The following is a 27365-nucleotide window of genomic DNA, read 5'->3' on the forward strand; positions in this document are numbered from 1 at the left end:
CACTGAAATAAAAGGCCAAACCAGAGCAAAGGCACTGGCTCTTAATCCCTTCAGTTTCAGTGAATCCAAGCAGGAATGCTGCCTGACAACAGCTGAGGTTGGGGGCTGTTTCCTGCCCTGACAGCCACTGCTGAGGGGGGTTAATGGGAGGAACCTGATAGCTCCAGTGGTCCCATGGCCCCCAGTTGCTCCAGCATGGCTCCAAGACCTCTGCAAACTGATCTGTCCCTTACTCTAGAGGCAAATATTGACAAAATGGAAGGATTTGTTCAAATTGTTTTATTCTAGATTTACAGAACAACAACAACCAAAAAAACCCCTCAGGAATTTGTTTCTATGGGAAAGATAAGGGGGTTACTTTCTTGCAACTCTTTTATTGGCTTTTCATCTCTTCCAGTGGGATTTTACTCTTCAAGAGGAAAACAAACAAACCTAAATTGACCATTAACTGTAAATAGCCAAAGGAAGAGACTCCAAATTGTTTATATAAAACTCCACCAATGGTTGGACCCACCGTCCGGGTCAGGGGCTGCACTGAGGCACAGATCCCAAGCATGGCACCTAGGAGAGATGGCAGAGACACACAGGGTGAGAGCAAGTCCTGGCATGGAAAAGCAGAGAAGGTCACACAATATCCCCTTCATCCCTGATGCTGCTCCCCTCCAGTAGCAGCAAATCACTTCAAATGGTTTCTTGCATTAATTTATAGCGGTCCAATTAGGGTTTGTTCTGGTTAGGGACTCCTGCAGGCACAGGGACCAGTTTCCACCACGAGCCAGCTCAGCTCTTCCCTGAGTGGTCTGGGCAGCCACAGCACTGCCCAAAAGGCAAAGGTGGGTGCTCACCAGGGTCCAGGGATGCCTTTGGCACCACAGGGTGCTGCTGAATATCTCACCTGGCAGGGCTGGTAACCACTGCATGGGATTAGGGATGGAGAGGTAATTTCTAGGGTCATGTTTGAGCCTTCCTAGCAAATCACACAGATTCTTCCAATCTCCTAATTACCTGAGTGGGCCCTGCTCCACCCAAGCTACTACTGCCATTTATTCTCTAGTCTGAAACAGAGAAACAGCTCTCTAGCAGGAGTGAGAGGGTTAGGCCTAACTAGGTCTTTAAGAATAAATAAATAAAACCACAGATAAAGACAGAACCCCCTTGAGATACTCCCCACCCCCCTTTGCAGAAAGAGCGGATATTTCCATTTGGATGGATATGCGAGCCCTTGCCCTGCTGGGCCGGTTCCCCCTCCAGCAGCTCTCACATTTGCATCTTTAGCAGGAGCCCAGCAGATGGGGAAGAACCTCCAGTTTGGCAAAGGTGAGGTTTTTTCCACGTGCAGACGGATGGCCAGGACATCCCCTGAGAGACAAGGCTGTCCCACACACACCCAGTATGCTCTTTTGTCCTGCAGTTTTTGTTCAGGACAGCTGTCATGTTCAGAGGAGCAGAAAATACCCGGCCAGCCAGCAAACCATTAGCCCCCAACACTGGGAGGAACAGCAAGCTGGCAGTGTGTTCAATAAAATTGTGCCCAGCTCTGAAATGATGTTTGCAATTATTTTTTACTATCAGTATGATTATTTCAGCTGCTGGCATCAGTTTTCCACTAAGATACAAGCTGAGGTGCTGTCACCACGTGGCTGGGAAGGATGAGGAGAATGCTGTCCTTTTTGCAAGAAGAAGCAGAGCAGGAGTGTGATGTTTAACATGGGCAGCCACGGGGAAATGATCCCCAGCTCCCAGAGAGAACAGGCAGCCAGGTGTTCGTGTAATGCCGGGCAGCGACTGCTGGGCTTTTATCAGCGTGCTTAAAATACTTGTGCAATGAGCCCAAGCCAAGGGTGTAGCCATGTGGAGAGGGAAATCTCCCGGGAAGCGCTGCCGAGCGCTCCTCCCACGCATGGGAACACAAAGGCGATGGGTGGGACCTTGCCTTGACCCTTTGCCAATGGGAACCATCCCACAACCACCAAACTCTCTGGGCAGGTTTTGCAATTATTTTTTCCCCTCTAGGTATTTGAATTAAACTAATTACTACGTGCAATTGCCAAACTGGCTCTTATGATTGAGGAGGCACTTTTTCCCCTTTCCTTTTTTTTTTTTTTTTTTTTTTTTTTTTTTTCTGGAGCAGAAATCCATCGTCTTAAAAGCCCAGGCCCTCCCTCTGCACTTCTCCAACATGCTGCTGTGAAAGATAATTTCTGTTTAATGGGCTTAAATTAGATCCCTCGTCAGACGCCCTCGGGCTTTGGGACATTGTAAATCTCAGCTCTGCAGCACGGCCGTGGCTCTGTGGCAAAGCTGCACATGTGACAGATCTCATTGAAGGCAAGACCTTTAACTGGGACGAGTCACCGCCTCAGCAGAAAATTTCCTGCATTGCTTCGCGCAGCTCTGCCAGAGCACATGCTCACCTGCTTTGTCACAGCTATCCCGCCTTCTGCACCTTCCCTACTCTTTTTTCTCCCTCCCCAGCTTTTTTCCGTTCCTTTTTCCCATACCTGGCACGACCTGTGCCGGCTGGGAGCCGATCCTCCCCTCCCCTCCCAGATCTCCTCTGCTCCCGCAGGTTTCAGGGCTGGGTGCTGGCGGCTCTCCAGGACGGGCGACTCCTTTCCAGCTCACATCCTGTTGCCTCTCAGATGATGGTGCTGGCCCAGATCAGCCACACGCCCATGGGGCAATCGCGTTTAACCATTAGGTCACTGTCGCCAGCGGCCGCCTTTGAACCTGCAGAGCTCCAGCAAAGCTGGGGGGTTCAGCGCCCCAAGGCCTGCCTGGCTGCAAACTCTCCTCTCCTCAGGTTCTGATGCACAATAAAATCAGAGCACACGGGCCCGTTACGCACGGAGGCTCTGCTGGGCTTCCTGCCTCCCTCCCTCGGGAACGGGGGGATCTGTGCAGGAACAAGACCTCCATTCTTGGGGAAGGACCGGGGCTGACAAGGAGTGCTTGTGTGGATGCAAGTCCCCCTGAGCTCCGGGCTGCCCTCCCACCAGCTCATGCGTTCAGCTGAGCAGCACGTGCGTGTGGGGCTGGATTTTCTCTTCCTGCCTTTGAAGATGAAGAGAAGGAAAAAAAAAATCAAAGGGAAACTAATTAAATCATTATTGCTACCTTTGCTTCTGCGCAAAACCTGAGCTTTGAGAGCAAGCAAAGAGCAAGTGCCAAAAGCATCAGCCTCGGAAGGAAGTGACCTTGGATCGGATCTAAGGCAGGCTGATGGGTGCAGGGGATTGTGCCCTGCCACCTCCCACTGCTCCCTTTCTGAGACGCCTGTTTAAAATGAAAGCATGGGTGACTCAGTGTCTAGCGAGGGCGGACAGGCTACACTCCTGCAACGCCCCATCCATGCCAGCCCCGTGCTGAGATGGACACCTGAGCTCAGCCCAAACTCCAGCTCCTTCAGAAAGCCTCTTCCTGAACCAAAGAAAAACCTCCATTGCTTCTACAGGCTGGAAGCTGACCAAAAATATCAGGGAATGACAGCAGCAAGGCTCAAAAGTGATACTTCCAAAGGCAAATTCTCAATGTGTGATTTCCTTGCATTAGCTAAAAGTTGTTGCAAGGGAGCGCTGAGGTTTTCAACACAGCAACAGGAAAGCTTTTTCATAAAACCAGATTTCCACACTTATGGTAGGGGTTTCTAATGTGCCACCAAAACCTCTCTTTGCAGAGCCGGTCTCGGGCTCACAGAGGAAGGAGCAGCCTTCAGGCTGCTGTATGGGTGGAGCAGCCCTTGTGGGTGCCACCCACGGCCAGGGATGGATGGCAGGCATTTCAATGGCTGCATTTCTCTGTGAGACACCCACGCCAGCACTGTTGCAGCTGCTGTGGAAGGGCAGCCCGCTGGCTCTGCTGTGTCAGGCATTCCTGCCTTCGCCCGGCCCCTGCTCGGGTACATCCAAAACAAGCACAGGACCATTAGTACCTCTTTCCCCATAAATATTGTAAGGAAAAAGCACAGTTTGAAAGGCGTGGGCCAGGAAGGAGTGGCAGAGACAAGGTTTTCCCTCAGTTCCCAGTGCTCCCTGCCAGAGCATCCCTCTGTGGTATGCCCAGTTTTGAGCCAGCTGTAGCTCTGCCTTTGTAGCAGCACTTGGCATGGCATCAGCCTGGGATGGACAGGCAGGGGAAAGCCCTCAGTCGCCCATGGCATCCCCGCATTGCCTGCAACCTGCTCCTGAGCATCTGCACAGCTCTGCCTCCATCCTGCCCTGCAATCCCACCCTGGCAAAGGGGGACCATCCATCCCGCCAAGGCACAGGCTGGCCTAACAACATAGGCAAGCAGGGAGCAGGGTGAGGCAACTAAACCCCTTTTCCTCCCTCACCAAAGCTTGCCTCCGGGCTCCAAAAGCTAAGTACTGCTCTGGTTTTCCTCACAAAACCCCTTTGAGAAGAGCCTGGATGAATTCCAGCTTGGTTGTGTGTCCCAAAGCCCCTTGGTGCCCTTCCCCGCTGGCTCTCCCTCCCATGAACATTGCTCCAAGTCATGAAACAGCAAATTTCTCCCTGGCTGAGCAGAGGGGCTGATACTCTTCCCAGGGAGGTGAAGACTGGGGATAAATGGTCCTTACAGGTGGAAATATCCCACTTGAAAATCACAGGCTCCCAGCAGTTGTAGGAGATGTGGTGGGTCAGCTCTACAAATAAACTATTGAAGTGATTTTCAGAAAAGCTCTTCACCCAGAAACATCTCAAAAGTGCTTTATAAACTTTGCTAATGGGCTGTGCAAACTACAGCTCCCATTCTTGGTAGGGTCTGTGCAGAGGTATCTGCTCAGACAGCTGCTAGGGAAGATGAAGGGTGCAGACTGGCATCCTAGAAAGCCTCAGCTAAAGCAGAGACACTCTTGGGTACGTGGTCTGGGAGCAAACCCTGAGAGGGCTTGAGCAAAAGACACAAACCAGGTTAAGCCAGCTCCATCCCTGCACAAACTCAGCCAGGCTCCCATGACAATAATGTAGGCATATTTCCTTCATCAACAGAACTAAAGCTCCAGGTATAAAGATTTAAGTGTCTACCACTGCTGTCTTGCACAGGGAAATACAGGAACTCTCCTGAAACAAGGCCAAAACAGAGAGAGGGGGCAATTATTGCATCAGGCAAAGCATGATTGCAAACAGTAATCCAGAATCCCCTCCTGAGATACCCTAAGTCAAAAGGTGTGAACAAGCAGCCCTCTCTGACACTTTCACAGTGGAAAAGCAGTGTTTTTTGGTTTTTTTAACATACTTTGGCTTTCCATGGAAAAGAGAGCTTGAGAAAGCCTTCCCTTTCTGTGCCCACCACTGTGGATGTCAGCAGGCAGCACAGGACAGAACAACCTGCCCAAGGCTGTTCAAGTCCATCCTGTATCAGCCCCACCATTCCTGTTTGTTCATTGGCTCTGCCAACACCCATCGTGTGCCCACTCAGATGTGGGTGTTCACCCACTGGTACCCCAGTGCTCCACAGCTGTGGTGGGAGCTGGGAAGTGCCCAATGGACTCAAAGCTGAGAAAACACCAGCCTGACCTTTTTTGAAGAGTCTTACCAGTGTCGGAGGGGGGCACGGCCTTGGTGAGGATGCTGTCGGTGATGGTGGCCAGCATGCTGAAGGCAAACACCAGCGGCGCTGCAATGATGCAGTAGTGCCACACTGTCCTCATCAGGGCCTAAGGGACAGCACACAACAGACCACAGATCATCAAAGAGCTCACACGGTGACTTTGTGGCAAGAAACAACCTGGAGGAAAATCACGAGTCAAACCCATGACTTAGGGAAATGGTGGGAGCCACAAATGATACGTGGTGGTGCAGCCTTGGCCATTGTGGGGTCTTTCACAGCCTGCCATTTGTCTGCAGTGAATTATTCCAAGCATGCAGAGCAAACGATACCCTACAATCTGGCAGCACGTTTCCCCGGCACTGCTGTGGGTATTTTTAGCATCTGGGAATTAGTGACGTCCCTTCCCCCTGTCTTCTGTCTTGTGTCCAACTCCCGAGGAAATGTTGAACAGCAGATGTATGTGGTGTACTTCAGGAAGCTTCCATTACTTATACAAAACAGCCTAGAGAAGGCTTTTTGGTTCATTATCATAAATAATTAAAACTAAACCGAGCCTGTCAAAATAAATGAGCATGGTGCATTATGTAACACCGTACCTTTGGGATTTTTAATCCTGTTCTGCTGCTTCCCTGCTAATAAATTCACCAAATTCAGTAATCTGGAATAGGTCTTCTGGCCATGAGTGCACATTAGCGAGCATAATTAGGGAGAGTAATGATTTTGTTATTGCACATATTCTTAGCGGAGACATCCCTCCAGCTGTTTAATGCTGAAACAAAAGCGGTGAGGCTCCCTAAGCTGTAGGGCTGGAGCGGCTCCCAGCTCATTCACAAGCCCTACTGGTCAAATGAATGGATTTCTCTGGGGCATGGAAAGGAAATTCCCCCTTTATTGCAAGTCTTCTGCCCTAACCCATGTCTCAAGGTGTGTTATTGTGGCTGGAAACTTCTGTCACTGGTTTAGCCAGAAGTTTCATTCTCTGGAGTTCTCTGTCCTAAAATCTGGTCCCTGCCTCTCGGCTACAGAAGATGGAGGAGCCCAGAGACATTGCTCACTAATGACTTGGAAATGTTGAGGTTTATTCCTAGTTCCCCTCTAGAGTTACACTCAGCCAGGTTTTTCTCCTCAAAGGGGCTCTTTGCTTACATTTTGTTTAAGATCTAGGCACTTCTGATTAAGGAACCAGAGAAGAAAGACAGAGGAACAGGTATTTGGTACATAAACAAAAGGAAGGAGACTAATTCCTTGCTAGGGCAAATGTCATTGCAGGACAACATTGCAGAGCTCATAGAAAAAATCAGTTTTAATCCCTCATGCTTTGTACAGACTCCCTCATGGGCTGGAGCAAGTGAGCAGAAAAGAGCAGAGGCATATCTTGTGTCTCCTGTTAAACAAGGGGAAATGGCTCCTCACTTCCCAGGGGCTGAGGGAGAACTGAGCCAGGCAGAGCCCAGTCCTTGCTACTCCTCAGCTCTGGGTGGTGAATAGTTTTTCTGAGGTGAGCAGATCTGAAAGCAATTTTTAGGTGAGAGGCAGAATCGGGAATCTCAGCAGACAACTCGAAAAACAAATGCCTGGGAAACGCAGACAGGATGAGGTACAGCCGTGCCTTCAAACAAAGGGAAAAGCTTCCCCATCGCAACTGCCAAGCCCTCCCACAGCCCTGCCCACGCTCTCCCAGCTCACATCTGCAGATCAGACACTGGTTCTTCCCTCCTCTCCTTATCCAGGTGTTACTGCCGAACTCCCAGCCCACCCCTTCCCTTCTCCAGCTGCATGTTGCTGGGAACATCCTGCAGCCTCTTCCCAGCTGCAGCACTGTCTGTCTGCTGCTGCCTGTGCCAGCCTTCCAAAAACACCCCAGCCCACCTCCCCTGCCTGTGACACCAGGATGGGTTCTGGAGTGTCTTTATTAACAGCTCGCCTTTCTCCTCACTTCCATCCTTTGGGGCGGGGAACTGCTGCATGTGGAGGCCACATGCTGCAAGGGCACAGCAGGTGGGACGCTCCTCCACCAGCAGCTGTGAAGGATTAAAAGCTTCACCCAATAAGTTCTGCATTTGGGGCTGCTGCTGTGACAGCCCTCATCCCCACCGAGACAGAAAGCCACCCCAGAGCGGATGTGTTCTTGGCAGCCACTTGGACAGAGCGCTTTTTAACAAGGCATCCCAGCTGCATTTGCCTATGAATAGCTGTCATGGGAAGTCACTGCTGACCCTTGTACCCAGGCCCGTGCTGTTAGGATGTCCACAGCCCTCTGGGCTTGGCATAATTAGCAGCTCTAAGATGATTTCCCTTCCTGGCTCCTGGTTCTCCTCCCTGTGCAGCCAGTGTGAGCCTTCCTGCACTGGGACATCTGTGCTGCCCCGTGTGCCTCTCCACTGCCACTGAGGTTTTCTCTTCCACCTTCACCTGCCTCCAGCCTTCCCTGGAGGTCAGTGGCACCTCAGTGCATAAAAGCCATATAATTCATGTTGCTTCTCTGCCTGATTCCCATGGGATCGGGCTTCAGCACAGGGATTCAGTCCCAGCAACACCTGCCCTGCACCTGGCTGGGGGTGCTCATCTCTCTAGACGGTATCCACCTTGGTCCCGCCTAATTGCTTCCACCCATGACCAAAACACAATGGGGAGCCCTTCAAAGTCCTTCCCAGGCCAAGTTCAGGAGCATCAGAGCTCTGTGCAGATGTCCCATAAGAGGGCTTATTGATTTCAGCCCAAAGAGCATGACACCAATTGGAAGAGACCCTTCCCAAGCATTCTGCACCTGACAGAATCCTCTGGAGCCTCAAAAACCTTAAGGAGAGGGACCACGCTCCACCTGCAGAGCCAAGCCTTGGTCTGCACCCGTCTTCCCTTCATAGCCTCATCTCAGACACGATTTAGCTTCAGATTAGCTAAGGTGTGTAGGTGCCTCATCTCATCCATGTAGCTGGGAGCCACAAACCTCAACACCCTCCAGGACTTGGCCCTGACCTCCCCACAGCTGTAGTATGGTTGTGGGAATGGCACTCATCCTACCTGCAGCAGTGGGAGCACCACCAGTGTCCTGGCAGCAAGGCTCAAGGCCAAATCCTGCAGGGAATGTTGAAAGGCTGATGTAGCTCAATTTTCTTTTGGGTCCAATGCACTGACAGGGACTGCAAGCACCTTCCCTCCATCCCCATGGGCTGGGCAGAGCTATCAGTGCCTTGAATGTGGCTTATCTGAGCAAACACAGTTCCCAGCACAGCTACCTACATCCACTCAGTTTTCCAATTACTGTTTGAGATTGGCATCAACCATTACCGGTGTGGACACAACCAGCAACAGCTAACATAACTTATCCCAAAATGGAGGAACAAAATTACTGCCTCGCTACCTCCTTATCCAAATGCTCTCATGTTGGGGGATTAGACAAAAATAAAGCCCCAGAAGGAGAGGGCACAACCTCTGCTGTCTCACTGCAATACACAACTGCAATGATTTTTCCCCACCATAATCTTCATTTACTTTCTGGGTAGTCCAGGAAATGCAGTTGCTGACAAGACCAGGCCAGGATTTCTGTGCAAATCCGGTGACTCAGGAGGGACGTAGCGAGTTTCAGTGCAAGATTAATACAGTTTTTAATCCCCATAACTATTACTCACATGGCTCTTTATCACGGCTTGGCGCAATGCTGACGTTGAGCGCGGCCCTGTTTGTGCAGAGGCCCAGCAGAGCTGGTTCTCCCTGCCCTGAAGACCACCCGAGAGAGCCAGAGGTGGCATTTCCAGGGGCAGAGCTCGCAGCCAGGTCTCACAGACCTTGTGTCACTGCTTGTGATGCTATTAAAGGCATTAAAGGCCCCATGGGTGACTTCCCACCCCACTTACCATGCCCAGGCCCACGCAAGCGAAGACGAAGACGCTGAGTCTGAGCAGGGTCATCTCTGAGCAGCGACTGGCGAGTTTCCCAACCACCAAACCCTGGACAACCTGGCAAAGAAACGCATAAGCATCATTAAACCTGATATAACATAATAATTTAAACAAACTCAAAAGAGAATTGCTACTTTCTTCAAGCAAACGGGTTCTTCCATCAGGGTTTCTCTGACAAAGAAGGACCTCACTGTCACAGTAAATGACGGGAAGGTGTGATCCATTATTTCAAATGTTTTGCTTTCTAGAGAGAGATCCATCCCATCAGATGGAAGTTCTACTCAGGGTGCATGCCTGAGTTTACCATTACTGCCTACTCAGCAGCAGTGACTGAAACTTTCTAAAAAGGCTTGCAGATACAACTTGTGATGTGTTTGTGAAATACAGTCAATGTTACGGTCTTCACTCCTGGCAGCTCCTCTCAAAGAAAAACTGCACATTTGTGAGCAAAGGAGGAAAATGTCTGTACCTTCTCTTGCCATTATTTTAAACTATAAATATACAAATTGGGTGGTTCATAATTTTTAGGCAGGAAACAAGTATGACGGAGATGCTAATATCCAGTCCCAGCAGTACACGCAGATGTAAAGGATGGGAACTGGTTCTACAGATTTTAAACAAAAACTGGGGGGGAGGGAGAGGGAAGGAAGAGCAAAGTATTAAAATCCCAGAAATTATTTAACTTTTCCAGCACTTTGCAGAGCACGGATTCCCTCTTTTATTTATCTGTTCAGCATCTCCCATACTTCAGGTGATCCTGGCCCAAGTGGACATGAGAGGAGAGAAGCTGGAAGAGATCATGGTTAAACAGTCTGACTACAATACAGGGAAGGGACTGATAGGGATCTACTGAGTTTCCCCTGCCTTGAAAGGCTTTGTTTAATCCAAATGAAAACCCCTCTGACTTGAAAGGAAAGCTCTAGTTCAAAATGCTTTGTTTCACTTTATTTCTGTGGCAGTCCAACCTGGAGAAAACTTCAGTGGTCTGTTTGGACCAGGAATGACACTACACTACACTCAGCCTTGTTTTGTTAGTCCTTAGGCAGAAATCCAAAGTCAGCTGAAAGGAAATGAGTGCAAAATAAATCAGAAAGTAAGTTATTAAACAGAAAAATATGCTAATCTATAATAACCAGCTTTAAAAAAAAGACAAATAGCAATAAAGTGAAAATGAAGTTGACATAAAGAATAATAGCTACAAAATGAATATATTTCCAACAGCATACAACTGAATGGAAAACCATCAAAACTCAGCCCTTCACTTTGCTTCAGAGCACAAAGGATTTTTGACACGAGGGCACATCACACCAAGAAGACATTCTGGCTCCTTTTTTGTCATTGTCCCTGCCTTTGGCCAGGGCTTGAGAGCTTGGCTCACGTGTGCCCAGCTGCCACGTGCCACTGGCACGGCTCTGTGTGTCCTTCCTGGGTCATGGCACCTGTCAAGCAGCCTCTGGGACAGGAGGGCCTGCTGTGGCACGAGGCCTGGACAGTGCCTAGGGTGACCTGAATCATCCTGACCAAAAGCCCTGCCATGAGAGGAGGCTGATACCAGCCCCAGCAGCTCCTACTCCCGGGGTGGGTGGGGAAACCACTGAGTGACGCTCCATTAAGCTGAGTGCTCCAAAAAGGGAGAATCATCATTAACTTTTTGCAACTTCCCAGTCCCTCCTACAGCTGGGGCTGTGCTGAGTCACATGGGATGGGGGCTGAGCCTTGTCACAGGGCACGGATTGACTCAAGGGTGGCATCACCCGAGCCCCAGTTGAGCTCTGCTGAGCCATTGGAGGAAAGGAAACATTTCCCAATTTGCCCAGACTTGAATGGCATATTTTATTGGGATACACCGTGCAGGCACAGCCCAGTCCCTGCCCTTCCTTGAGTCATTAGGGTATAGCATCAGCAATGTCCCTGGTCTGGTGGCCATGGGAGTGGCATTCCCAAAACCACTGCCATCACTGCACACGAGCCCCTGTGGGAAGGCAGCAAGCACCACTGCAGCAGAGACAGGCTCTGAGCAGGCAGGAGCTGGGGATGTGCAGAGTGAGCTGCCCTCAGAGTCAGCAGAGCAGAGATGGTCCTCGTGACAATGCTGGCATCCCCCATGGGCTTTCCCACCACTTGGACTGTGGCAATGAAAAGCTCAAGGTAAAACATCCCTGCTGAATCAACCAGCTTGGCAAGGGGACTATTTCCAAGGGCAAGAATGAGCCCAAGTCACCTGCTTTCCCCTTGGCGCAGGGCAGCAATCCTTAGGTTGTACAGACGGCAGTCCCCCCACGAGCTCTCTGGGCTGCCTGCCTTCCTCCCCAGCAAGGGCACTGCTGATCCAGCCATGAGGCCCAGGCAGGCAAGGCCCATCACCCTGATTTTGGACACAGAGCCTTGATTTAGGCACTAGATAATATTTCCAGTCACCAGTAAGTCTGGCCTCACTTTCCAGTCTGAATTTAGACCTGAAAACCCATTACTTCCAGCCTGAAATTTTCCCTGAGTGCAGAGCTCCTGGGCTGGCATGAGCAGGAGGTGAAAGGAGGCTCATGTGCACTCTCCCATGTAAGATTTTGGACATGTGCTGCTGGTTTACTAGAACATAGCGGGGACATTCCAGGTGACTTGGCCATCACCACTCCTATGGACAAGCTCTGGTAGCTGATAAAGGGCATTTATCCTTATTTTTATTCTTACTGGTGTGTTCTGGGCTTTTTCCTTACACATAAATTCCCCTTGAGACCAACTGCAATGGGCCTTACCCTCCTGCATTTCATTTTGCCTGGATGGTGCTTGCCTTTGTAACCTGACCTCCTTTGAAGTCGGGGAAGAGCCAGTGTACCTGGCTGGAATGCCTTCTGCCATCAATAAACAAAAGAGAGAGGAAATTGTTTGCAAGTGAAATAACAGGCACTGCCTGTGGCTGTGTACATATGTCACAGGAAAAACCAACTCATCTTTTTTTCCGCCCCCCTCTCCTTCTTTGAAGGCAAATAAGTCTCCCAATAAATGCATAAGAACGGCCAAATCTCTGTTCATAATTTTCTGCATTCAGCAAGCTGGGGATTTGTTACACTAGTCCGGCAAATCACATGGAAAAATACCCTCTTGCCTCTATCACTGTGTTTGGTTTCTGGGAAAACAGCTGCTCCTCTTTGCTCAGAAAGGCCAATTACCCATTTGACTGTTAACCTCTAACAAATTTCAGGAACCCCTTCTTGCAGGATGGAAAAGACTATTTGGAAGTCCAAGGTGCTAGTGTTTGGAAGACTTTTGAAGTACCAGCCTTGCTGCTGAGCTGGCTGGCACCTGCAAGAAGCTGACCTCACCTGTGGAGGTCAGAGGAGCTGTGCAGATGCTCAGCTGCTCCTCTGAGCTCAGAGGACATGGGACTGTTGCTAAAGATTCCTCTATGAGCACCAATTCAAAGCCTGACAGAGCCCAGCAGCAAAATCAGTCCCCATTCACCTGCCAGCTTGGAACTGGAAAGCTGTGAGGTCGGGGAGGCAGACACAGCAGGCCAGATAAGCTGGTACAGCCTTGCAGAGGAGATGCAGGGCCCCATCTCTGCACAGATAGCATGATTCACATCAGAAGCTGCCTCCCACGCCCTGGACCCGTATCTCGCCTTTGAAATTGTGCCGGCTGGCAGTTCCCAGGCCAGCCCAGCTGGGGAGGGACCTGCTGGGGCAGGGCTCGGGGGTCAGCACGGTCCAGGGGCTTTTCTGCATGAGCTGAACGTGTGCAAAGTCCATGCTGGGGAAAAGGGAGCACTTTTACTGACACAGCCATGCCAGAAATCGCTTGAGTCGTTCAGGCCTTGTGGAGGAGCAGGAGGGCGGTGGGACTGGAAGGAGGGATGATGGTGAGGACCAAACTGCTGAAGGCAGCACTTTGCCAAGCAGGGGGAAGAGGATGGTGTGTTTTGCAAACTCCAGCCTAATCACTTTCTTTCCCCCTCCAACCCACCCCCTTGCACAGATATAAATCCTTCAAAGCGAGGAAACTGGAGAACTTTCTGTTTGTTGTTGCAAGGTCCTTTCACTAAGTGGGTTTTCCCCCCAGGCATACCTGGCTGTAATTAAATCCCTGGCTCTTTAATCATCTCTTTTGCTGTGTAGGGAGAAAAAAAAAAGCGAGAGGGACAGACTGGTGATAAGATGATACGCAATGTAAATCTCTCCTCCAGGAATCTCTCTCATCTTTTCAGGATCACTCCGTACCAACTTGTCCCTCCAGAAGCTGCACAGCTAGAGGTGGAGTTTGTATAACAATACAAATTTAAATGCAGTAAATAGAACAGATGTCTTATGATTTCTTGATCCTCAGGGTTATAAATATCTACCCCTTTGTCCCACCCAGAGTTTTGTTTGGTGCATTTTGCTTTGGGTTGGTTTTTTTAGAGAAAAAGTTCTTAAAGGGAAGTTTCACCCACCCCCTCCCATGGTTTGAAATCTAAGCATCAGATGTGACTTCAGATATCAACTGGGGACTCCAGGTATTTCACTTGCTTAATCCTCCAGCAGCATTTTCCAAGCCACATACTACACCTGGAAGGTGTTCATGCTATCATCACACTTCAAACTAAAAAAAAAAAAAAAAAGAGTCTAGGTTCATTTCTGCCCATTACTCAAAATGAAATTATTTTAAACCATTATGAAATTAATTATTCTCTGGAGGGAGATGGAATGGCATTTCACACTGCCAGGCATTCACTCTGAGGGAAATCTTATTTGCATGGCTGCTCAGATGAGAGGGCTCTGGAAGCCCAGCCCTGGAGGACAGAGGGATTGTGTCCCTGACGGGCTCTCATAACTCTTGCCTGGAGACCTACCAGTGATCAGATAAAGATGCTTCCAGCACATCACGAGCAAGGGAATCTCTGCAGTGGTGCAGAGGCAGCTGGTGCAGAGGCAGCTCTCCTGCTGTCTGCCCTCCTCTCCTCATTTCGTTATCATCTCCCACACGACTTCTCTTCACCTGGCACAGTCCCAGCTCATCAGACAGCCCCACACTTTCAGGCTACTTCAAGAATCACTGCAGATACCTGGATTGCTTGAATCACCCCCATGTGCTACTTTCATTTCCCCATCAGTCCATTCCAGCCTCAGTCATATTCCATTTTCTAAGCCACAGCTCTGTTTCCCCATCAGACATTTCTTGTCTCAGTGCTGTCTCACTGCCTTCCCACCCCCCTTTGCTGACCTTCCTGGCTGTGTCCTGACCCAGACACAAGCCCCCTTCCCACCCCCACTGCACTTCACCCTGCCCACACTTTCCCATGTCCCCTGCTGCTGGATGATGCTCACCACAGGATGAGGTGAGCCTGAGGAGCTCTGGATGGGATCCCTCAGTGATGCCTGAACTGGTGGTGTCTAAACTAACATCCTCCATCTGCAAAGAGAGCAAACACCTCACCTCCTTGAGGGTCTATGTCTCTGTGCTGATTCCCCATGCAAAGAGCTGTTTGGTATAACAATGAAAAAGAATTTGAGTTGCCTACTTAAAATTAGGTGGACTGGCTCAAAGCCTCTCAAAATCTCCTCTGTAGGTACTCGGCAGCTGTCTTGAATGAGAGGAATGAGGAGAAACAGATTCTTACAGTGCATTGGCCACTTCTCACCACAGCAGGTCAAATGAGGTTGGGAAGCTGAAAAACTAGATTAAGCAATTGGAGTATAATATCCTTGGGGTGGGAGAGGAAGGCAGGAAGACACCATCACTATTTGAGTCATCCTGGGATTGCTGATCAGGTTGGGAAAGGGAGCTGCAACATTGCCTTCTGTAAGAGGAATATGTAAGCTTTGAGAATATTTAATTTAAAAAAATAGAAACTACAATAACACAAAGAAATAATTTCCCCCCTAATTTCTTTAATGTCCCCTTCCAGCTATAAAAGTCCTTAAACACTATCTTTTTCAAGTCCAGGAAGAGATGCAACCATGGGGGACAGGTTTCCTCTAACAGAAGGGCTCAGGGCAAGTTCAATGGGATGGGAAAATCCTCACAATGATTTACAGCAAGGCAAACTAAAGAGTAAAAAAAAATCAAAGCTGAGTATCTGGCTGATGAAATTGACTGAAAATTACACTGTATTCCTCATGAATAAAGCTGTCATTTACTCAAGTGAAATGGGGAAGCCAGTCAGCAGATATTAATCATCATTCACCTATCCAGATTGGTGGAATTCACTTGCACCCTAATCTGCATTTGTATCTCAGCAGTATCAATTCACTGTACAGCAGAAACAAATGCATCTGAAATGCCAGCTTGGGCAACACAAGCAGCTCTGGGGCTCAGCAGGACAGAGCCAGCACACCTCTATTCCCTGCAACCCAAACAGAAAGCAGCCATGAAACACTAACCCAGACACCACCCCCAAGAGATCTCTTTGGGTGGTTCTAGACAGATACCTGAAAGTAAAGACATGAATTCTAATGTTTTACAATAATTTAAAAGCCAGAGAGTGAGGGTTCAGTCTGGTCCAGTTGAGGATCTTGTCCTGCATAAACCAGAGTAGAGTTTGGAACTGCCACTGTAGGATGGTCTTAGCAATATGGATAGAAACTGCATGGATGTATGAAAGAAAACTGCCTGGCTGATAAAAGCCAGTTTCTGTGCCAAACGTCCCAAGGCAAAGACTCCCCAGCAGAGCAGATGCTGCACCTGAGCCTGCAGGGCCCTGCTGGGTTGGATTGTGGCAATAGGAGTGATTGGCCTCTGTGGGATGAAACTCTGTGACTCTGGGAAGGGTCAGGTCCCTGGTTAGGCTGGCACCTGACCATCCATGAGGAAGCAGAGTGGATGCTGTAATTCCCATATCTTCCAGGGCTGTGTCTCTGTGTGGGGTGGCCCAGCAGGGCAGAGGAGGTGACCTTATCTGCGGCAGTTTCAACCAAACTAACCAGGGGAACAATGGCACTGAAGGCACATAGTTATTCCAGACATAACAGCAGTGTCCTCAAGACAGATATCCTGGGCCTAGCAGCAGAGTGCAGGCTCCATCTAGCCACACAAAGCCACTCCTTACAAGAGCCATTGCTGCCCACCTTACCCACTCCAACAAGCACACCACAGCCATGCTGCAGCTCCACATCTGATTTCTGCCTGTGTAACAGGGGTTTAAGTGACATGTCTAAAGTTAAAAGCCCAGCTCTGGGGATTCCTCCTGCATTCAGAAGGGGAAGAAGATTTGGGACAGTGACTTGGCCCCTCTAAAACCTGAGTGATTCCTGCAGATCCTGGTCTAGGAGGCAGCATACAAGGCTAACATAGGGAAAGCCTCTGAAAGCAGTGGAGTGTGGGTCAGAAGCTTGCTTGTGCACTGGCAAACTGGTCTTCTTCCCAAAGAGGCTGAATGGGACTGCATTCAGCAGGTTGGGGATGTTCACAGGACCAAGAGACAGCTATTCCAAAGCCACCCTCACAGGAGGGACATGGCAAAGGCACCATCTGCTCAGCTCCAATTTACACTGCAGAATCCAGCTGCTGATGTACAGCCATGCCTGGCTGCTGCTCTACCAAGATGCCCAGATCTGGTGAGAGCAGGCCAGAGCCCAAGTGACTGACAACACCATGCCAAATCCAAATCACAAAGGAAGCAGCCTGAGCTGCCATTCCCCAAATGAGAAGCTCTCACAGGAACTCTGTGGCAATACCCATGAAATGAAGAGGATTTAATAACAAGACCACTCTCCTTCAGTATATTGCTTAACTTGCATTCCTACCTTGGGGCTTGGTTATAACCATCTGCTGCTCCTTCTACAAAATTATTAAGCCTCTTCCTCCAAAAGGAACACTCTGCTATAATACAACACTGCACATTTTTGACCTCTTAGTACTGCCTAATTCAGCTGACTTTTCCCTTTTACCCATTTTGGTAGCCTCCTAACCATGCTTTGTCACCCACCTTTCTGCTTTCTGTGCTTTGGTGTTGTTTTGTTTTTTTGTGTATTTTTTTTTTTCTTTTTTTTTTTTTCTTTTTTGGGAATCACAAGCTTGCTGTGCTTGTTTCCATGCAGCAGAAACAAGTTCTTCTACACTGAAGGGATCTTCACTGAAAACACCAGTAAGGTTGTCTGCTTTCCTGACTATACAGGGTGCTACTATATAAATGCAAATCAACTAACCTGCACCAGGAAAAACCTCAGCCAAGGCACTTCAGCTTCAATGTAAGTTTTGTTACAAAACCCAGGACATATCAGTCCAAGGAAATTTTAGCTCCACAGCTTAAAGATCCACAGAGAGGGACAAGGGGAAGAAAGCTTTCAGGACACTCCTTGCTTCAATTTCTTCCCATTCCAAGGAACAGAATAAATTGGAGTCACTTCTCTTTTTGAGGCTAAATGCCATATGGCAGAGCTAGGATTTGCCTGTCAATAATGCACCTGGATTTGGAAGAGCATGTGTCCAGAAGGTAGTGAATTAGGTAGCAGTGCTGCAAGCTAATCTGTCCAAGAGGGGGACTTGCACTTCACTTACCATTTGAAGGACACCAAAATATGACATCAGATATCCAGACTCCACTGCTTCCAAGCCAAAGAAATCCATAGAGATGATGGAAAACATAATCATGAACAAACCTGGAGGGAGGGTTAATGCAAAGAGTACATCAATACACTTGCAGTGCATGTAATAGCCAAACCCTGCTCCCAATCACCGCCAGTCCAAGTCAGTAGCTCTCCCTGGGTTTTCCAGCACTGGGTATAAACATGAACATAATCCTATTCAAAGTAATTGTAGTAATTTAATCTTTAAATGTTAACTTTTTTATCCCCCTTACTTTCATCTTTAAGTAATGTGACTATGTAGGCTGTAGTTTCAGCTGTTAATTATAAACTGGTAAATATTTGTATCACTGAAGCCAGGCTAACCATTAAGACAGCAAGAAAACATTTGTTCAGACAAGACTGTAACCATAAAAATAATCTGATTGGATTCCTCACCCCTTTTGCCTGACTTAAGATATTCAGTGTGGGGAGCAGCCCAGTGACATCAGCCAAAATGCAGTGGTTTCACTGCACACCTCAGCAACGATGTCTGGGGCATGTGGAAAATCTCTTGTGAGGACAATGATAGCAATGTCAACACAAGCAGTCAGGAAAGTATGGGCAGAAAGAGCACAGACCAGGTCTGCTTTGCAATTGAGGCAATTTCTGCAAAGTGTAACAGAGAACATCCACTCAATCTCAAATGAAAATACAATAGTGTGTGTTTTCCCCACTGCCAAACATACACAAACACAGGCGTGCTTGCACATGCTCCCAGCCTCACAGAGAGAGCCATGAAATTAAAAATATGTCAAAACACTGCACTTCAAGTGTGGTGTGGGGTAAGAGTCTGCTGCTTCCCCCAGTGTCTTGTGCACCTGAGATGGACCAAGACAGGAGGAAATTGGGGCTCTCTGCGTGTGAAGAACCCCACAATGTGCCTGTTAGAGACCACTGATCCTTCTGGGAGAGAAGAGACCAGATGACTTTCAGCAGTCCTGCCTTTCCTTGTAAGACTCTCTGAGTTATAAAGACTGGGTAAAAAGGGAGCCTTGTTCCTCTCCTTCCTGCAAAAACCAGAATGCAGGAGGCAATGTGTGAGGACTGAGAAGACAGCTGGTGGTTGGCAAAGTGACATGGCATGGGGAGGATTTGCCAGCTTTTCCTGGAAGGATGAAGAGGGTCATTCCAGATTGCTGGAAGGATTCGCTTCCTAAGGAACAAGAACAACTCCACTGCATCCAGCAGCCCAACCCCAGCCCAACCAGTGCAGCACCTGCAGCAACAAGGAGCTGCCTCCAGGCACCCCAAGCCTTTGCCTGGAGGGAGCACTGCCCTCCCATCCCAGGACCTGCCACAAAGCCTTCCTGAGCCCCACCAGAGACATGTCCTCCCCTTTAACAGAGTAGCTGCACCCCAGCTGGCTCCATGGGGTTGGGAGAGAGGGATGGGGGCAGGAAGGGAGCCCTGCTCTTCTGCTCTCCAGCTGTGTGGAGAAGGTGTCTGGGAGCTGGGGCTCATGAAGATCTATGGCTTCACCACACCCCTCCACGGAGAGCACCCCATTCTTATCCAGTTTCTTTGAAATTGCTCTCAGCTCAAGCCAGCTTAAGGTAACATGCAAATTCCAGTATTTACTCACAACAGCCAAATCAGGCAACAGGGTTGCACATGTTTATAAAAGGCACATGTGACAAAATGAAAGAAAAACCACACTTGGTTTCACTTGTAGGAAGATGAGATGGAAGCAGGAGCTCGCCCTCAATCCTGCACCCCTCTGCAGGTACCACCTAGGAGGGGCTTGGCCTCCCTGCATACCTGATGCCTCCTCCTGGTACTGTGCTCCAGCTTCTACAGCTCCTCTCCCCTTTGAAGTCCCTCATCAAGTTAAGACAGATTTGGATCTTTCTCCTCCAAACAAGCTGCCTTCTTTCTGAGCAGAGGAATAGGCTGTGCTCTTAAATTAGAATTACACATTGCACAGCATCCCTGGAGGTGCAAAGGTCTCATTTTCAGATGGGTGTCACCCCCTGTGCCTGCAGGGTCCCTTAAAGCTGCCTGGAGGAGGGAGACCCCCTTGCCCCTCTTCTCTCAGAAACTAAGGTGGTCTCTCCCACTGGTAACACATTTCTTGATGAAACCCACAAGGCAAGCCTCAGATTGAACTAAAAAAATATGTTATGTTCATTGGAACAAACATTTCTCACAAAGATCTCAGCAGGTTCCCAGCTGGGTAGGCTGCAGGTCAGCTGAGTGCAGCACATAAGTAATGATAAGCCTCAGTCCATGCTGACAGGCTCAACATGGGGAAAAAAAAAAAAGGAAAATGGCATAAAATACCCTCAGAAAACATGCCTTTTTCAAGGTCTATGAAAAGGGTGAAAACAACTTTTTTTCCTTAGAAAACCCAGCATCAGTGGGATGAGTAACAAAGGTCATGCAGCAGAAAGCAGGGAAATGGTTTGTGAGATGCAGTAACAGTGACAAAAAGCACCAAGGAAAATCAGGAGTGCAAACCCTATTTAAAAAAAAAAAAAAGTTCCATGTCTGAAAGCAGCCTGTAGTTTTGGAGGGCCAGTTTAGCAATCCCTACAGCAAGATGGTGTGAGAAGGCAAGCACAGCCTCTGGGAGCTCATCACAGCCCTGCTACACTGGACTGGAAATGTGATGAGATGCAGAGCCCCAAGGCTCGCTGCAAAACATTGCTCCACACGTGGAAGAAAATCCTTGAAAAAATGGGATGCAGGTGCTAAAGCAATCATGCTGAAACCAGATTTTCCAAAGGGATTAGGCAGCCAAAGATTCATACAAGCAGCTATTTATCAATATTTTCAAGGCCCTGGTGATTTCTTGTCAATGAGAGTTATGTTTGATATTTTTATTCCCTTGTTTTTCTTTCTGTCTCTATCTACCCCAATGCAGTGAGGCTCTCTTTTCCCAGGTCAGCTGAGAAGATAACTGGCTGTGCTGGAGCTCTCTGCTGCCTCCCAATCCCTGGCAGCTCCTTTCCTGCAAGAGGCACAGAGCCCATGTCTCTGCTTTTATGCAACACAGGGAGGAGGTTCCCAGCACTGCAGCCCTCCCAGGGAGGTTCTTTCGGTCTCAAACCAGCTAATTTTAGACAACAATGAGATCCATAAGGAACAAAAGATTTTCTTTGCTGTATATCACAAACCTGTTTACAAAGTAAATAGAAAACAGTCTGTAATTTGGGCAATCTAATTAATTATACAGTTGCAGCCTGGGGATGAAAGGTAAATGAGCTCATGAGGAGCTCAGCCTCCAGCTGTGAGCTGCAGAGAATTAGGGATGGCCAGATCCCCTTTCAGCTGCCAGCAGTTTGGTCAGTGACCTGAAGTGAAGAGAGACCTGCAAAGAGAAGTCACTAGGATTTTAATCACTCCTATGATTTTAATTACTCCTCACTGTAGTGGGAGTGCTATAGCCCCAAGTGAACCTTCTCCTACCCTTACAGAAATACTGACAGACTGAAATCCCAGTGCCTGCCTTAAATCCCAGCTTCACTGTCTCCATCCTCTTTGCCTAGAAACTGCCTTGCAGCTTTGGGCAGGAGATGTTTATTTTGGTCAGTGAGTATTTTTGCTTTGCACAGGGAAAGGAGAATGGATTCTGTAACAGGCAGGAATTTGCATTTCAGCAGGAATGTCTAAAGCAAAGTGCATTTTGCCTGGCCTTTGGAAAAGAGAAAGCACACAGGAAATTACTGTGGGAAGCTCACATGGATGCAGTCTCAGGCATTTTTAACAGAGAAATGAATGCTACTCTAAGATGAGAAATGAGTCAGAATCAGCTAAGAAAACCCTTGTAAAACATTCTCATTCTGTGAAATGCTGTCATTTTATACACTTTTTAGAGTGCAGTTTTAGAAGTTTATTGTATTAAGAACCAAAAGAATTGCACTGTTAGGTCAAGCCAGCAGTGGTTTGAGACTGCATCCTGTCTCCAGGGTCAGGGGTAGAACCAACTGGCATTACTGATCTCAGCCCATACCAGCTACACACAGCAAGGGAAAAAAACCCAGAAATCCTTTAATTCCAGCTCCAGCTGGACTCATTCCCCCAGAGATACAGCAAGAAATAACAGATGAGCCTGACCAAGCCCAGGAGTGCCATCCCCTTCCGATTCAGCCACATTCCACAGCCAAATTCACTTTCATCTGTAAACTGAATTTACAGTTTACAAATTAGCATTTAATTTGTAAATCATGTTTCATGTTCTTTAAACTTCAAGGGCTTCTCCAGACAAAAATGAATTGGAAAAAGATACAAAGTCTAAAAGCAAGGGTGCCTTAAGTCCCTTCTTAGGATCCCTGTTTGGAAGGGAAGTGCCTTAGTTTGTTCAGATGCATGATACACACGTTATGATGTGCACAAAACTCAGTTCTTGAAATCATCCTCAAGACAAACTGGACTTTTTGGGTTGAATGGGAAAAGAGCTGTGAAGGCTTTGTCTGTGGAAGGGCAGAGAACATCACCCTGTCCTTCCACATCACTGATGAGGATGACTTGCAGCTTGTCTCTAGTCAGGTGTGTGGGGAAAGAAGTTAGAGGGTAGGCAAAACTGAAGATTATTAAATTATGGCCAGGGATACATAGTCAGGCAAATAGAGGGATATGAACCCTGCCAGGACAGCAGCTGACTCCGAGGAAGCAGGGAAAGAGATGGGTTTGGGAAAGGATTGAAGGATCAGTGAGTTCCTACCATGACACAACCAGCAGAATAAATAAGGAAGAGATGAACAAGCATCCCCATCAATGTGCTAGGGAAGACACATGCTGTGGGTCCCCTGTGTGCAGCTCAGCCCTCTCATCCATCAGCAATTTTTAATTGCTGGGAAAAAGGTTAGGATACACCTTAAAATCACTAAGTAAAATCAGGAAGGACCTCGGTTTTTCTGGCAGAGGAAAACCAATTTTTTTCTGCTCTGAAGAGCTTACAACACAAAGAGAAATGACAGACAAGAGGAAAAACATTTGCAGTGAGGGAGATGGAGAGATTAAATGATTTGCCAAAACTCCCAGATGCAGCTTGTGACAAGTAACGTGTTGGACATTTAAGTCCCAGGCTTTTGACCCTGTGTAGCTGAGACTACCTGAAAGCACCCAGCATCAAGTTAGGAGGTGAATCCTCACTGCTCTGTGACCAAAAGCAATGTGCTTTCAGAAACTTGAGACAAGTCTGGCCTACATCATCCTATTCTAAATGCATCAGCAATGATGGGTAATGGGTGAGATTTACCTATGGGAAGTCCAGCAAACACCTTGACTATGAAAACTTCCATCACTCCCGGAAACTTCATCAGACGCAGGATTTCTCTGATGCTAAACAAGCTGCCAGACGGTGATGTGCCTGCAGAGGATGACATATGGGTTAATATTCTGATTATACAGGCTAAGGGTAGAAAGCAGCAAACTCTGAGACTCTGCTCAGGTTAAAAACCCACCCAAAACCCACATCTCTGCTGCACCAGCTTTGTGCTGGTGGTAGGAGGTTGGGAGCTGGTGCCAGGTCTGCATGTAGAGGAATCCTGAGACAGTGGGGTTTCCTCCCCTGTCAGACAAAACTAACCCCCAGCAGGAGCTCCACAATCGCCTTTTCTGAGACTGGAAGACTGCAATTCTACATGGAAGAGTGATCAATATATTTGGAATAATCCTCTTCCATAAGCTCAGCTTCGACATTGAAGCGTCAGCATCTCAGTGCTGGAGCCTTTTTGCCCTTAAATCAATTCCAAAGTCCTTCAGCAGTTCTTGCTGCATGTCAATCCCCTGCCCTTTTTCATGTACTGTTTTTCAGAAACACAAAATACTCACTGTGCTCTGGCCTGTGATGGTCTGACTTTGGTTTAGTCTGAGAAGGGATCCAAAGCACTGCTATCAGGGTGTTGATGAGACTTCCCACCAGCCCAACATATGTAGGAACATAAACACTGGAAACAGAAAAAATAGAGCTAATGGATAAATACCATCAACAAGGTGTTTATACTTCCATCCTGCAAAGGCTTGGGCATTTGGATGAGGAACAGTTTCCCTTTCAAGTCACACTACATAAGGCATTAAAAGAACTCACATCCTTTCATGGAGGGTTTGGAGATGACCACAGTTTGAAATTTCACCAAAAGATGGTGAAATTTTTATCAAGATGGTTATAAGGGTATAATACAATGCTTTTGAATCTCTAAGTGTCAGGGGAAAAGAGCTTTTCTTGGTTTAATGAAGCTTAGAAATCTTCCCACAGAAAGCACAGCATCTGCTTGTTAGAATCCACCTAATCCTTGTCTAATCCCCAAATTCATTAATCTAAGTCTTATCTCACTCCTTGAAATTTCTCAGTGAAATAAAATGAACTTAAGGAAAGTACTCAGGATGATTAAGGATGTAGAATACGGCCTACAAGCAGAACTAAACCCACCAGGGAGATGATACCATTTGAAAAGAAGGCATTAAAAATAAAAACACGACTAAAAAACCTTCTGAGAAGGTAAACAGCATTTTGACTGATGCACTTATTTTTCTCCAAAGGTGCCACAAACCAAACCAATATCAATGACCAAACCAAGTTCAGCTATCTCTCAGAGCCCCAAACACTGAATCTTTAACAGAAGTGGGGCCACATCCTTGGATGTAGACACAGTGAACAGCAATTTTTAACTATAGTTGTACAATGATAAAAAGGAACAATTACAACTTATCTAAAAAACACAAACATTAAAAAGTCAATAGAGCCAGTAATTAGTCCCCAGTTATCACTGTCCTCTTAAAAGAGAAGATTAGGAAATTACTCTTCCTAGTGTTTCAGGGTATGTGGGAAGATTCCACAGTCTAAGGGACTTTAATGTTAACAAACATGGTAGAGCAAAGTCCAGGCCTGGAAGACTGAAACTGAGAGAAGTCAAGCTGAAAACAAAGAGAGAAGTTTGTTTTAACACTGAGAGCAATTATCCACTAAACCAGCTCATTAAAAGTCTCCCCCATCATGAGAACCCAGTTAGTTGTAGGGTTTCCTAAAACCTGTGCTTGAAACCAACCACAGCAAGCAGGTTTGGGGTGGAAATGCCCAGCAGAAGCACCAAACATTGATGTCATGTAGGGCACAAGACAAAGTGACCACCAGGGTGCCTTGGAGGCATCCAAATTTAAGCTTTTTGGACTTCAGCAAAGTAATGCCTGGATTTCAGCAGAGAAGGCTTTGAAGTTTTGCAGATCCCTGCAGCCTTGGAGGTGAGTGTGCCATCCCTGCATTGCCAGCAACCTGTGCTGCCACATGTAAGATGTAAAAGTGATCTGTGAGCCCCCAGCTGATGCTCCCTGTGATCCTGCTGATTAGACACTGCTTATTGCCTGTTTTTTTACTGCTGATTTCCTTGCCAGGCTATGGTGCATGTTTTTCATTAAATAACCAGCAGCACCAATTGTAAAAGCCTCAAGTTTCCTCCATGCTAGACAAAGGTGCAGTCTGAATAATTTCTGGAGTATTATTTAAGCCACAGAGCAAGACAGTCAAGGATTGAGATGCAAACAAGTAACAAAATCATCAGAGAACAAATATAAATATACATATTATACACACGCACACATATTCCCGCTAACAGTAACAGCGAAATCCCAGCTGAATATTTTAATTCTCATTAATTATTATTAAAACAACAAAGCCAGATAATATCTTTCTACAAAAGGATTTAGCACAGTAATTTAGACCTGCTGCCTTCCATCCACCAAGCCGCTTCACTAATTAACTCAGACCACAAAATTAATCATTTACTGGATCATTACTTTTCATTTTTAGTGCAGTAGATTGCCACTTGCTAAATTAAAATTATATGCCAAGCAGTTCCCAAACTACTAAAATCAAATTTGTGGACAAAAATTTTTTATCCAAGACATCCAGAATTTCTACTTTGCATTGCAACATAAAGTAAATTTACTAAGAAAATAAAAAGGATAAAATAACCAAAATAATAGTTGCAGCTGGCTAAATGTGTGTGTGGGGTGTGATAATTTTTTTTTTTTTTTTTTTTTTTTTGGTTGTCTGGTTGGTTTTTTTTTCTGGGAGTTTCTCTATTTCAAGCTTTCATTCTGATATATAAAACACATCTCAAAATTTTTCATCAGCCAGAAGAACTTCCTTTCCAGCCCTACTTTTCCCTGAGGTTGTCCAGAATCCCACATACCAATGTAAATATGTTTTACTCTTCATATCCAAGAAGAATTACAGTAAGCAATGACAGAAGGATCACTCTGTAAAACTATAAGCAAATAATGCCCTGTGCTTACTTCACTGCAAGCACAGGACTGTTAATTCACTGCTGTGAAAGGGAGAGGAGAACCTTGACAATTTACATGTTTGGGAAAACTTGGGCTTGATATAACAAATTTGTGAAATTTTACATGGCTGCTTGCTGAAATCAGAGAAATCCAGTAAAATATGGAGCTCAAAACTGTGTTTCCCACACAAGCCTGAAGCAAAGTCATCTGAAAATCCCTTTTCCTAAGCACATCTTTCTGTTGGTGCTCCATCTTTTTCCATTAAGCACTGTCATTCCTTGATGGAATGGTGAGGAAAGTACACCCTACAGTTAGGTGCTCTCCTATCTCATCCTTCAGCAGGGACAAATGCTGAAATTTGACAAAACTCACCTGTGTCCTGGAAACCACCTTTTGCATTTGTTTGCTGGCTCATTTAAGAGAGATGAGGTGGAACCAAGGGAGGTGGTGGTAGGAATGCTTTGCTGGGTTGGTAGCACCTGCTGAACAAGAGCTGGCTCGTGGTCACTCGTCTGGTTTTTTTTTTATTTTAAAATTTAAACATCCCATCTCTGCTGATATCAGCCAGAGTCCTTTTGCATTCAGTTTTGTGTTTGGCTTACCAGGAGGAAGCCTCACCAGGAAGGGATGCAGTGGCACTATTAAGATAAATGAAGTACATCAAGCAGGTTGCTCCCGTGGGACCTTTTCCCATCCTCTTCCCCTTGCTGCTCTCCCTCTCCTCCCTCCTGGCTGTCCACAAACCAGCCATGTGGAACCAGGGTGAGCCCTGCCAAACCAGCAGCAGATTTCCTGAGCAGGGCAGAAGAACAAAGGCTGCGGGCAGGACTAATACAATTAAATTAAATGGAGCAAAAGGGCACAGCAGCTTTGGCAGCTGAGCTCATTGTATGGCCTCTTCCAGCTTCTTGCTGATTAATGAGAGATTAAGGGCCTTTGCTGTCCTGGGCTTTATGGCCAAGATAACTTGGGTAACTTTATCTGTGCACTTCAGCATGTTATTTATAATTCCTCTGCTTTTTAATCTGTAGAGAGAGCCCCTTCCTGACTTTTGTCAGCAGCCTCCTGGTCTTCCCTGGGGACTTTTACTAGCAAAGCCCCTTTCAGCTGTCAGCTAAAACCACAGCTGGCCACTATTTTTTTTTCC

The 27365-nt window shown here is 47.2% G+C and overlaps 1 protein-coding gene across 1 annotated transcript in view; it reads right to left on the reverse strand.

The window, feature by feature from the left end:
- Positions 1 to 264: 264 nt before the first annotated feature.
- The window catches only part of SLC22A18 (solute carrier family 22 member 18), a 60388-nt gene continuing 33287 nt past the window's right edge, over positions 265 to 27365 (reverse strand). The window contains exons 6-11 of the mRNA XM_059474606.1: positions 23768 to 23883; positions 23193 to 23303; positions 17925 to 18025; positions 9408 to 9509; positions 5539 to 5659; positions 265 to 561 (exon numbers count right to left, since the gene is read on the reverse strand). Coding sequence (XP_059330589.1) covers positions 374 to 561; positions 5539 to 5659; positions 9408 to 9509; positions 17925 to 18025; positions 23193 to 23303; positions 23768 to 23883 — 739 coding nt within the window. The 3' untranslated portion in view covers positions 265 to 373. The remainder of the gene's footprint in view (positions 562 to 5538; positions 5660 to 9407; positions 9510 to 17924; positions 18026 to 23192; positions 23304 to 23767; positions 23884 to 27365) is intronic.

Source organism: Ammospiza nelsoni, chromosome 6 (genome assembly GCF_027579445.1).
Source record: "Ammospiza nelsoni isolate bAmmNel1 chromosome 6, bAmmNel1.pri, whole genome shotgun sequence".
Lineage (NCBI taxonomy): Eukaryota > Metazoa > Chordata > Aves > Passeriformes > Passerellidae > Ammospiza > Ammospiza nelsoni.